The following is a 13,589-nucleotide window of genomic DNA, read 5'->3' on the forward strand; positions in this document are numbered from 1 at the left end:
GTCGCCCTACAAACACGCAACGAACAGCTCCGTCAACGGAGATGCCCGTTTCGACGACACCTGACTTTCCCCTTTACTTCTACAATACTTCGTAATTTATGTATACACCCAAAGTGACAGTATTCCGCATATACATTTTTAATATGCTACTCGAAAGAAAACAAACAACGCAGTCCGTCAAGGTAGCGGTACTGCGCCCAGCAACCAAAGTTACTGCACGCGCATCCGCGCAGCAGGTCTGTTGGTTCTCGTTTGCGAAGGGCAAAGAGAAGAGCAGATAATGTGTGACAGCAGCAAAATACCGTCACTTCGGGAACAAATTTCCGAGGACTGCTACACCGAGGCAAGTGCAGTTACGCATGATCCAGTACAGCGGAAAGTGCAACTGCGCATTGGCAGCCACTTTCTGCAGTGGTTCTCGCTTGTTCGTAGTTTCGGTTGTGAGATCACGCGCAATCTGCAAAGCGCTGGCGTCGGATGTATTTGTGACGTAGAATGCATTCAGACTTATAGCAATCTCTCAATTAAAAAGTTAAATAGAAAAGACTGCGAGGGGTTCTTGTGACACCTTCCTGCGCGCGAGCTATATTGCAATACCTACGCAATTGCGCGTGTGCATATTCTGCGTTGGCTAAAAGTGCTGCTAAATATTCACTTCATTCAGATGAACTGCCCTGCAGTTGGTGCGCCCATTTCACGTAGTGCCTGCTTGAGAATACCTGCGCAATGGCACCATTTTCTACAAATATAGATAAAATAAATGAAATAACAATTTGGATGAATCACCTGGCCTTTCAATAAACATTTGCTTTCTCCAGGCTTTCGTCGTGAAAACGCCAAGATGTGGAAGCTTAAATGTACACGTGCAGGTACGAGTCCGTAAACGCGTACATGTCCTTGACATTCGAACACCATTCATGTAATACTGTTGACAGCTAGAGCTGAATGATGGCTAATCACCTAACCTTAAATTCCAGGGTGACCTTTCCACTGTAAACCCCAGAAAACCAATCTTTCTGACTGTGCACGATGTGGGCTCAACTTGTAAGTTTTAAAGTAAATATGTAAACATATAATACACCTGGACAGTATGATTAAAATGCTTTCGTTTCTTTCAGACTTGGACTTTGTCCAGTTTGCAGCTCATCCTTGCATGACACGTGTTTGTGAGAAGTCTGTGTTTCTTCACATTGAAGTTCCCGGGCAGGCATACAATGCTCCAGACCTATCAGAAGAGTTAGTGTCCTTTGTTTCTCATTTAACAGCACCGATGCCCACAGCACAGCACATAATGCTAACTGCCAAATCTGCTCAACATGAAGTTAACACCATCGCACAGTTTCACAATTCTAAAGTAGTGCAGGAGCTGCATAATTTTGAATGAGGTCTCAGTTACCATTGCCCAGTGCAAAGAGGAGTAATTCGATCTTGAACTCGCACATATTTGCTGCTAATATATCTGATCGATGCGACACATTTTGCTGAGGTACGATTACTGCTAGAACTGATTCTAGCTGATATATATGGTGCTGTGGCAGGTCTAGAAGGCTGCAGTCCTTTAAGTTAGTGTGATGTCACTGGCGTTTTATTCTGTGCTAATTGTTGTTAAGCCATTAACTATATATAAGAGTTGTTTGGCTTTGTTTGCACAGCTACAAGTTTCCATCCATGGATGATCTCGCTCAGGATATGGCTGATGTGTTGCACTACTTCAAGTATGTGCTGTCAATAAGCTTTTGTTTTTGGCTTGCAATGGCATCACGTGCAGCAGGACAAATGTACTTTGCCTTTGATATCTTGATAGGGTTCCATACTGCGTTGCTCTTGGTGAAGGAGCGGGGGCAAACATCCTTGCTAGATTTACGGTAAGGCAATGTATAAACATGTACAGCTGTGCATAAATGGCCTGTTCTTGCATGGATACCTGCACGAACCTAGCCACTTAGTTGAAGCTGCCACCAAAAATGAGATAAAATGATTAAAATTTCTCTTTTTATTTATTTTAGCTTTTAATGCATAAAAGACACAGGGACAGTTTAGAATGACGTAGACAAAGCGCAAGCCAAATCTCTTTGTCTACATCTGTCTAAACTGTCCGTGTCTTTTGTGCGGTAAAAGCTAAAATGAATTACCAACATGCCCAAACTTACATTCTTTCATTTTTTTCTTAGATTTCGGTCCTAGCTTGCACAAGTACTCCTGCTTTGTAGTGTACTGCAGTGCTTACACTCATGCTGCATCACTTATCACATGCGTCACATACTAAGCATATATGATTTATTCTACTGCAGATGAATTGTCCAGAGCTTGTTTTGGGATCCATCTTTATTCACTGCTCTTGCACAGAAGCAAGCTTGGTGGAGCTCTTCAATTACCAGGTAGTCTTAGATTGTGCTGGACTGATTATTTTTCACACCCATTACATTCAATCACATTCTTATGCAGGTTGTCTACTGGTACCAGGGTGGTAAGAAATCTGGCCCACCACCTATGGAACACTTTCTTGTGTTTCACAAGTTCGGCAAGGTAAAAAAAAAAAAAAAAAAGCAGAGCCACCTGCAGCTGCTGCCATGACAGCAAGGATGTGTCTTAATGCCTGCGTCTCGCCAAATCTCAGGTTCTTTCTAAGCTGCTGGAACAGAGTGGACTCTCTCAGCTTGTGGTAAGGAAAGAAATAAACAGCTAGATGCATGCATATGTACATCATAATGCAGGTGGAATATTAAAATGTTTTTCTGCAGAACGCGGATGAAACATCTGGTAAAGTGGCTCAGGGAAACTCTGCACTCAGCTATGCTGAAAGCGTGAGGCAAAAAGTCAACCGAAAGAACTCAAGTTTCTATATACAAGCTTACCTCACGTACGTTATATGCTTTTGTAGTGATAACTAGGTGTGTTAAATGTGGCATGAAGCATGTGCAAAAACTAAAAGGCACTCGGCATCACCTGTGCAGTCCAATGACGTATGCATTTCACTCCACTGAATAGTATATAAAAGTAAAATGTTCTTCATTATTTTTTCTTTTGGGTGGGGGGGCCTGAATATAGTCGAAGTGACATCTCAAGCTCCTTGAAGAAAAACCTTAAGTAAGGATGCCACTTCAGTACTACTGCTGCATATCACTTTATTTACATATACATTAATCAGAGTTTCCAAGAGTATGCCATTGTCTTTACAGAACTGACATACTGCTGGTGACAAGCAGTACACAAGCGCATGCAGACACGGCACAGAACACTTACAGCAAAATTGATCCTGCAAAAGCTGCCTTGCTCAAACTTGATGACGTTGAAGACATCCTTAGTGATGCAGTAAGTTGTTTGCCTAATTTATTCATCTAAGTAGAATCGGATATCAAAGGGCAAACCCGGTCATTTTCCCACCATATTGACATAATTGCTGTGTTGTGGAACTTGTAACCCCTTCCCTTCAATACCCTAATATATTTCTGAAAATATTGTGCAGTGTAATAAACACACACATACGGACATGAAAGAAACAGAACGACAATTGAAACTGTGATGATGATGTGATGTGTAGGGGCACTAGCATAGGCGACATAGCAATGTTGCCGCTGTTGCGGGTCGGAGATTTGCATTTATCCTGCCGCTGCTACCAGTTTGTTGAGACTCGGGTAGCGTTTAGGCCGGTGATCCTTCAGCCAGAGGGATGTGTACATCCGGGAGTAAGAGCGAGAGAAGAAAGGGTTTATTCTACATATTTAGAGTGGCTCCAAATATGGAAGCCCACTCCATGGGGGGAGCACTTTGAAAGTCTCAGCTCACTACATGTTTGAGCACATATCAGAACAGGTCAGGACACACCACTGCACTCAAGGTGTCTCCTTATAAAACATCGGTCTTCCCTAGTTGACCCGACTAGGGAATCAGATGACCTTGATGCGGCCAATCAGACGAGCCGTCTTGTTCGCTGAACTCCGCCTCTAATGTTGCACCTTCGAAGCAAGGACGAGGCAATCCGGAAACAGGGGGTTGACACTCCTTCCACGAAAGTCGGTGACCTGTTTCTTGCCCTCCGACGGTCATCTTGCCAGGGTCGGGAGAATGGCCTTTGCACTAATCCCAGTGTCTAACGAAGGGTGGCGGTTGTGGTCGGTCACTTCTAAGTGAGCTTCTTTGTCATGGCGTCACTGCCGCTGTAGGGCACTGTCGCCGTCTGGACGACGCTGATGAACGAGGTGGCATCGGGGGAAGCACCCAAAGAATTGGCACTGCCAAGTTGGGGCGCTTGTTTGCCCGTGTCGTCGGTGTCTGGCACTGTCGCCGTCTCGGCGACGCTCATGAAAGGGCCTGCCTCGATGGGAAACAATCAAAGAATGCGCCCGGCCGATTCAGGACGCAACACCACATACTAGTAATGTTTGCTAGTGCACACAGCTTTTTGTATAATGTCTGGAATGGGTAAGCACATGCAAGAGTGATATTTTTTTTGGAACTCTAGGAGAATGATAGCATCAATTTGTGAAGCAGAAATGAATGGACAGGGTATCTTCGTGATGCAGTATGTGCGGACATGGCTGTAACTTTAAAATTTATTTTCAGAGAAATAAAACACCACATAGCTGTGTAATTTGGCATTAATGATCAGGACACGCATCAGAACATGCAATAAAAGCTTGACATGCGCGGCGGTGTTCAAGAAACCCCCAGAGTTGCCCTTTAAGCAAGAAATGGTGGTGAAGTCACCGTGTTTCAGCATGCCACTGCTAGTGCTAATGTAGATGTATTAGTGGACACAGAAAAGTGGCTCAGATACCTAAGCACTGAACTCAAGCATAGAAAACACCATGGTACTCTGTAAAACTCCACAGATGTCCCGGCCAGTGTTATGCAATTTGAACTCAATTACGATAGCTGAAAGGGCACTCTAATTATAGTTCACACCTTACGAGCCCCTTTAACACTGAATACTGCTTGATTCATGGGGTTTAACGTCCTAAAGAAACACTGGAACTATGAGAGGACACCGGATTTGAGGACACCAGATTAATTTTGGCCACCTGGGGTTCTTTAAATGCACCTAAATCTAAGTAAATGAGAGATTCTGCATTTTGCCCCCATCGAAATTCACAGCCAGGAATTGAACACATGACCTAACACTGAATGTTGCATAAATAAGGGAGCCAGGTATGGACAACTCTGGCGAAATCGCTGGCTCGTTAGAGCTCAAATTTTACACAGAAGTGGTGCTTGCCAAGTATGCATGATGTTAGGGTGCATTACTTGCCTCTTTCATACAGAATACATTGGAAGTATGCAACCCTGCAGTGATAAAGGGAAAAAATGGAGGCCTTCTCAGTAAAAGAAGGGTGGCATCGTATGTCATTGTTAACGCAAACTGGAGTGTGCGGTGTCATCACGACAACGGTGACAGATGATGCCACTGTTCCATTGCCGAGAAATCTTATGTTTTACGGTTGGTTTAACTGCAGATGATGCTTACTTCAGACTTTTTCCCAAGTAAACTCAAACATGGTACTGCAAAGGCATGCCATAAATTCCACCTTTGTAGGGAATTTTAATGCAAATAAGCCAGCAATATAGCCAGAAGGGTGATGTACACCTGGCTCCATTATTTACACAACATATAGCACAGAATGTCAGAAAAGGAAGTTGCTGTCTCACATTGTCATTCATTAAGGGCTTATTGCGGATGTCAAAAAAATTGTGAATCCTGGCTTGTTTTAACATACACATGAATGCTGTTCCTTGCTCTTTAATTGATGATGCATCTGTTTCAGCCTGAGAAGCTTGCATATAGCCTTGTGTTATTCTGCCAAGGCTTAGGCTTACGTAAGTACTTATTTTTTTATCCTGCTACACTGTTAGACTGGAGCTGACATTGATAAAACGTCATACTGGTCTGTTGCAGTGAGCTCGTTGCCAATAACCACCCTGACATCTCTCCTGAAATAGACGGAAACATCTGGATTTTGCCAACAAGTTTTGCACGTATCCTGCTTGAAGCGTTCAGAAGGTGCTGGTGTTATTCAAGAATGTTAGTCACAATGTTATCTCGCAGTTGTTCCTTTACAACTTTCCAAGTGAGATAGGCTGCGAGCAGCAGGAAGACTAAATATAATGAGGCGGTCATGTTTACTGCACTGCACGTTAATGCAACTTACTTCCTTAAAGTTAATTCATTGTTAAGCTTTATGGAGCAAGTGGCTTGGTTAATACTTATTTACCAAAAGTGCATTTGATCTTACTTAGCTGGAAGGACTCCTCTCTTTGTATCCTGGGCATCAAATACTTCCAAGAATGCTAATGTAATAAGAGCTCATTACATTTGAAGGTTGCAAGCAGTTACGAGACAGGTGCAGTGGCCTGAATGCAGACATTTTTTCTTGGGTCACACAGCATAAAAAAAAAAAAGACTTTGCTCTGCATTGCACTATATTAGCACCCAAATATGCTATGCTAGCACTTTTATTTCAGCCTACAATGACACCGGAGGCTACAAAGGACACAGCCTATGATGTTTGCAGACATACTAGATGAAACTGTCAGCACTAGCATTTTGGAACACTTCATGCCCTGTACAGCACAGCAACATACCACAACACTAAGGGTCTAATAGTAGTGGTGCATACTTTGTGGGCATAGATTGTGTTACTTTTTGCAGGAGTGTGCTTCTTGTGCACCTCCTAATTTATTAACTTTTTTGCCCTTGAGGTACAGACAAGCGACCTGCATTCCCAAGTGCACTATCCAAATGAGTGTACTGTAATAGTGATATGTGTGACTGCAATTTCTGTAAAAGGCCACCACTAGGCCCTAGCAAAATGTGAATAAAATAAATGTGCATAAGAACAACATGGCTGTGGTTATTTTATTATACAGCTTGCTTTTTGAGCTCTATAGATGCCTCTGCACTAGTGCAGTTTTCTCCTGTATTGTCAGTATTCTCCTTCTTGAGGCTGCAATCTTGAGTTTCCTTCTAGTGATAAGAAAAACAAAAACAGTGTACTGTTAGTACAATATCCCAACAGACAAATGTACATTACATAGCTATTACCCCCGTATTCTAGAACGTCTCTCCACTCAACACTCCACGTCGACTCAAGAAAGTTGACGGCAGTGCGGCCCCTCAACAAAAGTGCCACTGCGCTTCATTGATTCTCCGCACCAATGCTTGGTAAGTGTAGCACCTTCTTTAGTCGAGGGGTGGCGCTACACTCAACTCAGTGGAGTGGAGCAAGAACTTCGAGTTGAGGATGGTTTGAGAATACGGGAGTTAGTGTCCATGACTCCAGTTGAATTATGCATATATGCATACACAGATTGCACATTCGTTACAGAGCTCTTAACACACATTACAGTTAAATATATATATATGCATCCACAAAAGAAAAGGGAGGGAGAAGGGGGCAGGGAACGTTTAAAAAAAAAAAAAAAAAGCTGCACGAGGTTTTGTAGCACATGACTAAGGCTGACCACAATGTAATTCAGTACAAGAAAATTTTAAACAATAATTGAACACATTGATGTTTTGAGCACTGCAGAAATATAGAGCAACTTGCCTCATTGTATGGACCATCATCATCACTGCCAGCCAAATTGCATAAGTCTGCATCTTCAAGCGTTGGCGGTCCTGGCTCACGCACACTGTAGGAGTGGAGTGGCAAGTTCTCCATCCAGTTCAACATTCTGACGAGCACAGCTATCGGAAATACAAGCCATGCATGAACAGTTGATTCACACGTGAACTAAGTGCTTACTACAAGGTATACACGACTAGCCTTAGATAAATCTAAAGTGGAGGGAAGGGAACCACAGGACACACATAAAGTGAATTTCAAAATTAAGCTTTATATAGAAAGCCGTAATCGGAATCGTTCCCATGGCAAAATTCACAGTATGCACAAATTCTTAGATACATGTGAGACAAGCAAGCAAACAGCACAAGGTGACAGTACAATGTGCCCAGGGAGCCTGTGCCTTTGCTACAGAAACTAGTACTTGGTAGGGTTACGTATACAGGGTGTCCCAGCTAAAAGTAGCCATTGTTTTAAAAACGACGGAGTGTGCTAGGAGGCTCAAACCAACTCAGTGGTGTTGAGGATCGCGTGTCCTAGTCTGCGGTATTTTTTTCGTTTTGCAAAGTCAATTAGCATAAACTAATTGCCGAACTTTTTAAATATTGACTTCACCAAGAAAGTGCCAATACGAAAGTTGTAGATCACATTTAAAAATGGCTCACTGAAGTGTTTGCAATTAAGTACCATAGATGGAGCGTCTTGTAGTTGCCTTTAAAGAAAGCCTGCGAAATACAAAAACAACACTATTTCAGCGCTCCCAGGCAACCGATCAAGAAACGAAATCCGCGTATCTGTACAGCGGTTCCGGGACGGGCTTGGCGTTTCCGAAGCCCACAAGGTACGCACCAGCAACTGTCGCTAGTAAGAGATAAGATAGCAAACGAATAGAAGAACAAGACAACAGCATTTTCCTTCCCGATTAAACAGTTCCGCGGTCAACATTTACTCAAGCCCGAGCTTTTTCCCCCCCCCCCCCGCCTCCTTGCCTTGCGTGTTCAGGCTTCATTCCACAAGTGGAGCGAATTATATGTCTATGCCACGTCACGTCGAAGCGCGACACACCTTCATCACTGCCGCTCGTTCTGTGCGCCTGATCACGACAGGGCATGCGAGTGAGTCTCGAAAAAAGGCATGCAAACAATGTCCTTTACTGATCGGTCATTTGGGGGCGCTGAAATAGTGGCGCTATCACGCGGTTGTTTTTGTATTTCGCGGCCTTTCTTTAAAGGCAATTACAAGATGCTCCATTAATGGTACTTAATTGTGAACACTTCAGTCAACCATTTTTAAATGTGATCTACAACTTTCGTATTGGCACTTTCTTGATGAAGCCAATATTTAAAAAGTTAGGCAATTAGTTTATGCTAATTAAATGACTTTGCAAAACGAAAAAAATACTGAAGATTAGGACACGCGATCCTCAATACCACTGAGTTGGTTTGAGCCTCCTAGCACACTCCGTCGTTTTTAAAACATTGGCTACATTTAGCTGGGACACCCCGTATATAGGGTTGTTCGTTTTCGGGTAAAACCCGATTTTAACCGATTTTTACACCCGAACATGCTTTAGGTGAATCAGGTTATACCCGATTTCTCCCCGAATACCAAAACCAAACAAAGAGATTTGCCCGAAACTCGCCACAAAATGGTACTGCACTGTTAAAGGGAACATCTCAGACAAAGACGAAAACCGGCTATAACGTTATGGAAATTGGGAGCCGTCCTGGATCTATTCCAGAAGCGTCTGCTGAGCCAGTCATTTGATGACTACCGACCTCTCTTCAATTCCGTGACCGACGACGTGGATTCGCTTCATGGCGTGTTTAACTAGTACTTGCTGGAAGCAAGCCCCACTAACACAGCTGTCGAACTCATTGAGTATTGGCATGACTCTACCGCTCGCTACCCCAGGCTGAAAAATGCTGCACTGACGTTCTTGTGCCTGGCTAATGGAAGCTGTGATGTCGAGAGAACTTTCTCTCAACTGAGATACGTTCAAAGATCGGACATGTCTCGGATGGAGACTGACATGTTGCGCATGCAGATGATAATGTATGTTAACAAGGATGTGTAAAAAATCTATGACCAGCTTTTTGTGAATAAAATGTTTAATTTCCTAGAAGTTGGAAATACTCTTTACTGTCATTATTACTTATTAATTTCCAAACAAACGCCGAACTTAGGAGTATTTGCGAGAAAATCCTGATGTCCCCCCGATTGCCAGCTTGAAACAGATCCATAGTTTTAACGCGTTTGCGTTAGAAGCTCGTGATACATTAAAAAAAAAAAAACGAAACCCGAATGTAAACTGTTACTTAGTATATTTGTAAATTTAACCCGAAAAAACCCAAATTTCTGAATGGTTCCACAAAGAACCCGATTTTTCCCTGATTATCAGCTTGACAAATAGCACCCGATTTTTATCCCCTGAATTTAAAAAAATATAAAACCCGAAAACGAACAACCCTACATATATATAGCAGGGTTACACAGCATAGCTTGAACCAGTCCCTTAGGTATGCCACTTGAATGCAAGCATGCATTCTGAAGTTATACCTTCTAATAAACTTGCATGGAAGGATATGAAGACTAAATTAAGATTTACTGAACAGTTAGCTTCTGCTTAGCTAGTACAAAATAATTTTGCACACAGTACGAGAATTCATGTGAGGACATACTATGCAACAACTTGACAAAATCTCTGAAGTTGCAGTTACTGACAAGTATCACTGACAGTACCAACTATACAAGCTTCAAAGGCACAGCTGTCTGAATGATTGCACTTACAGCTACGTGAGGGAAAGAAAGTTGAGCTAAAGATTCTAAAAATGTGCAAGAAATTGAACACAAGCAATTTAACAGCCAAAAGGATACGACTTTTCGTTTTTCTCTGTCTCCACAATTGTGGGGAAGATATGCTTCTCCTTGAATGCTTGGATCAAGTCCTGCATTCAAAAGCAAAAGATGCTCATGGCTTGCCCTTCATCTCAATCCGCAACAAGGCAAACAAACTATTCAGCTTTCGCACAAAGCAGTGTAACAATGAAAAGCCACTTAAACATTACCAATATGCAAAAGGTCAGCCTCAAAAGCCTGGTTATATTTTACTACACTGGAATCTGTTAATAATGATCGAGTTCTGCTACGCATCAAGCAAGAACAACTCTAAAAACATTATGAAAGTAAAGTGTAGATATTGGATTAACACTGAATATACAGTACCAAAATCTGAGCACGTGCGTTACCACTGTCACAAAATTGTTCTGTATGAAATGCCTCACAAATCTGTCTGCCTTTTTTAGGTTTTTGTAGAACAAACGGGAGTATGAGATCTGGCAAGCAGCTGCATGCTGTAATGCAAGGGTAAGTTTCTGCTTTAACCAGTTAACCTGTTGAAAGCAGGGCTTCATGTTCTTTGACCATCTCATTAGTGCAGTGACTCATCTGGTCAAAGATTAGTACACACAACAGGAGCATCTAAGAAATCACAGGAACTGCACATGTTGTGAACTTAGTAATGTGTTTTGTGCCACGAATGTTAAAGTCACACTTATGCTAAGCATTGTGCTACGCATCAATGCTAAAGCACTGGTGCTTCAGCAGACTGCATATTGAATTTTGTAAAATGTAAGGTATGATATGGACAAAATAAATAAATAAGTAAATAAGTAATGAGCTCTCTGAGCAAGCAACATTACTGCTTGCGGGGCGGAGATGTAATTGCTGGTTGGTATGAAGAGCTTGTTCAAGTGTTGTTTAATTGCAATGAGCTGAAACAAAAAGTACACAAGGAAGGTGCAGCCACACAAACTAATGGGATAAGCAGTTCGATGGAGTGGCTGCCCTTTTACATGGCAGCAATAGTGTAATAAGTACTTTCACACACAACTACCTTCATAGACTATATATATATATATATATATATATATATATATATGGTAATGAATGAGAGAAGCAGACAGCCGGCCGTCCACCAGAACGCCTGTTTTTCTCTGCCTCGTCGTCTTCTCTCTCTGTCCACGCCCGCCGTCCGAGCGTGCGAGCCCTCAGTGCGTCTTTCTCTTCATTACACTTAGCCACGCTGCCAAAGATAGCTCAGGTGGTTGTCAGGGCGCGCTGGTGATGGAAATCCACAATCGACATGTCTTGGGAACAGGAGTCGTCATCGTTAGGACCGTTCGGTGCGCAACAAGCTTCTCTGGGGGTCGGTATTGAGTGTCGCACTCTGGTCGCACGTCTCGCCGACGATTATCTCATCGCACTTGGCAAAGTACGGCATACTGAACTGAGCTGGCCGCACTGACGCTTCGTGCAAACAGCGAAATCCTCTGCTCAACTGTCGCGCACCTCTTCACAACGTCGCCGGTGACTGATAGAAGCTCGCCGATGCACTCGAATCTGCCAAGCTCGACAAAATGTCGACTGCTGCCGAGTCGTCTATGTCCAAAACAGAGTCAAAAGAGATGCCTGGTCAGGAAGCCGCTATATTTTCCACGCTGGAACCAGGGAACAGCTGTTTCTGCGCTTGCATCTGTGGGCTCTTGTCTGTCTGATAGGAAGCTTTGGGAGGCACGATAAGGTCTTCGATAATTACGGTCTCGGCAATGCCAGCCGCCTTGGCTTCCTTTAGTGAGACCTCACTCAGTGCGGAGCGAATGGCCGCATGTTTGGCCAACGGTTGCTGCGAAATCCCGACGCATGGCTCTGGCGGGTCCAGAAGTATATCACTTGCGCAATCCATAGAAAGATCACGGTTGCGGACCGGTAGCTGCCCATCATCACAGCTCGACGGGCCCATGATGTTCAGAGGCATAGACAGCCATCGCTCGTGAACTCGAACTTTGCTTCCGCTAACCATTGTTATGGGTTGAACGGAGCTTCTGGAAAGCCTGAGCTCGGAGGCCGCCTGGCGGTGGGTCACAGGAAGAGCAGTGGTTTGCCGGGCTATTCCTGCCGGCTGGAGTGAAGCCGACGGCGTCACCCGATGAGCCGGCGCTTCTATGTGCCCAAGTGATGGAGAGCCTGTAGGTCACGTCGCTGACTCCTGTGGATGGAAAGTGGGCATGTCCAGGCGGTGCATCTCGCCAGCCGCGACCGCGGAACATTTCTGGTCGGAGTTGCCGCAGGCACAAGTGAGTGGGCGGAAAGCAGCTACCAAGGCTTCATTCACTCCATTCTGCCCAGGACCGGCACTTGTGGCCTTCATAGTTGTCCCACACCTTGGCACCACTTCGAAGCCACCCCGCAGCAACCAGCCATATCGTGTTGTCTGGCCAGGCATGGTGTGCCCCGAGCGCATTGGCTGCTTGTACGCACAGAATAGGGTCATTCGGAAATCCGTGGAACTACGGTACTTCCAAGGCAGCCAGTGTTGGTAAGGCTGCTAGCGGGAAACCGGATGTGGTCAAAACGATGTAATCTAGCTGCTGCAACAGCAGCGAGATGGCTCGCACGACCTTCGTCAAGCTGCCGGCTGAGCCACCTGTTGAGCCAGAGGTGGAATCCGCGCACCCGGAGGCGGCAGCAGCGGCCGCAGTACTCAGGCCAGCCGGACCAGTGGCCAAGGGAGCGTGAACGGCATCCGTTGAGCCAGGACTGGTGGCGGCAGCGGTATTCACTGCAGCCGGAAGCATGGCCAGGGGAGCATGAACGGCATCCCTAGCTGGCTGAGATGGCCATGATGTCATGGGGCAGTGATCCAGGGCATGGGAAGCGTGGACGGCATTCCTGGGCCGCAGGAGGAATCTACGATGACGAGGATCCATGTCTAAACTGCGTGGATCGGAGGACGAGGTAGTCCCAGGTGCGGCATCCATGACAAGGGAAGTGTTGACGGCGTTCCCTCACCAGAAAAGACCCAGGACGACGAGATACAGGAGGATGCAAGGCCTCCGCAGTATGGTGCTGAAGGCTGGAGCGCCTTAAGACTGGGTTTTCGTCGAGTGCGCCATTGTAATGAATGAGAGAAACAGACAGCCGGCCATCCGCCAGAACGCCTGTTTTTCTCTGCATCGTCGTCTTCTCTCT

At 44.6% G+C, this 13,589-nt stretch overlaps 2 protein-coding genes across 4 annotated transcripts in view; one reads left to right on the forward strand and one right to left on the reverse strand.

Moving 5' to 3' along the window:
* Nucleotides 1-32: 32 nt before the first annotated feature.
* LOC119458127 (uncharacterized protein ZK1073.1-like) lies at nucleotides 33-6,837 on the forward strand. Of its 2 annotated transcripts, XM_037719952.2 has the most exons (14): nucleotides 33-343; nucleotides 819-869; nucleotides 978-1,044; nucleotides 1,119-1,236; nucleotides 1,653-1,715; nucleotides 1,805-1,865; nucleotides 2,292-2,378; nucleotides 2,446-2,526; nucleotides 2,618-2,662; nucleotides 2,742-2,860; nucleotides 3,049-3,087; nucleotides 3,180-3,312; nucleotides 5,763-5,814; nucleotides 5,894-6,837. In XM_037719952.2, exons 1-14 carry the CDS (start codon nucleotides 281-283, stop codon nucleotides 5,935-5,937), a joined length of 1,023 nt encoding a protein of 340 aa, XP_037575880.1. In that variant the 5' UTR covers nucleotides 33-280; the 3' UTR covers nucleotides 5,938-6,837. The 2 variants fall into 2 exon arrangements, with proteins under 2 accessions (XP_037575880.1, XP_049521494.1); XM_049665537.1 differs by lacking the exon at nucleotides 819-869.
* Nucleotides 6,838-6,839: 2 nt separating this feature from the next.
* LOC119458108 (pseudouridylate synthase 1 homolog) overlaps nucleotides 6,840-13,589 on the reverse strand; it is a 56,302-nt gene continuing 49,552 nt past the window's right edge. For both annotated transcript variants that reach the window (XM_049665522.1, XM_037719932.2), the window contains exons 10-12: nucleotides 10,437-10,507; nucleotides 7,545-7,671; nucleotides 6,840-6,961 (exon numbers count right to left, since the gene is read on the reverse strand). In XM_049665522.1, coding sequence (XP_049521479.1) covers nucleotides 6,857-6,961; nucleotides 7,545-7,671; nucleotides 10,437-10,507 — 303 coding nt within the window. In that variant the 3' untranslated portion in view covers nucleotides 6,840-6,856. The remainder of the gene's footprint in view (nucleotides 6,962-7,544; nucleotides 7,672-10,436; nucleotides 10,508-13,589) is intronic.

This window comes from Dermacentor silvarum, chromosome 1 (assembly GCF_013339745.2).
Source record: "Dermacentor silvarum isolate Dsil-2018 chromosome 1, BIME_Dsil_1.4, whole genome shotgun sequence".
Taxonomy (NCBI): domain Eukaryota; kingdom Metazoa; phylum Arthropoda; class Arachnida; order Ixodida; family Ixodidae; genus Dermacentor; species Dermacentor silvarum.

Bases quoted from the DNA above. Each gene is read 5' to 3' on its own strand.
- LOC119458127 (XM_037719952.2), top strand. From the start codon at position 281: ATGTGTGACAGCAGCAAAATACCGTCACTTCGGGAACAAATTTCCGAG. The intron at 1,716-1,804 runs GTATGTGCTGTC...ATATCTTGATAG, and splicing joins GATGTGTTGCACTACTTCAA to GGTTCCATACTGCGTTGCTC. The intron at 2,861-3,048 runs GTACGTTATATG...GCCTGAATATAG, and splicing joins TATATACAAGCTTACCTCAC to TCGAAGTGACATCTCAAGCT.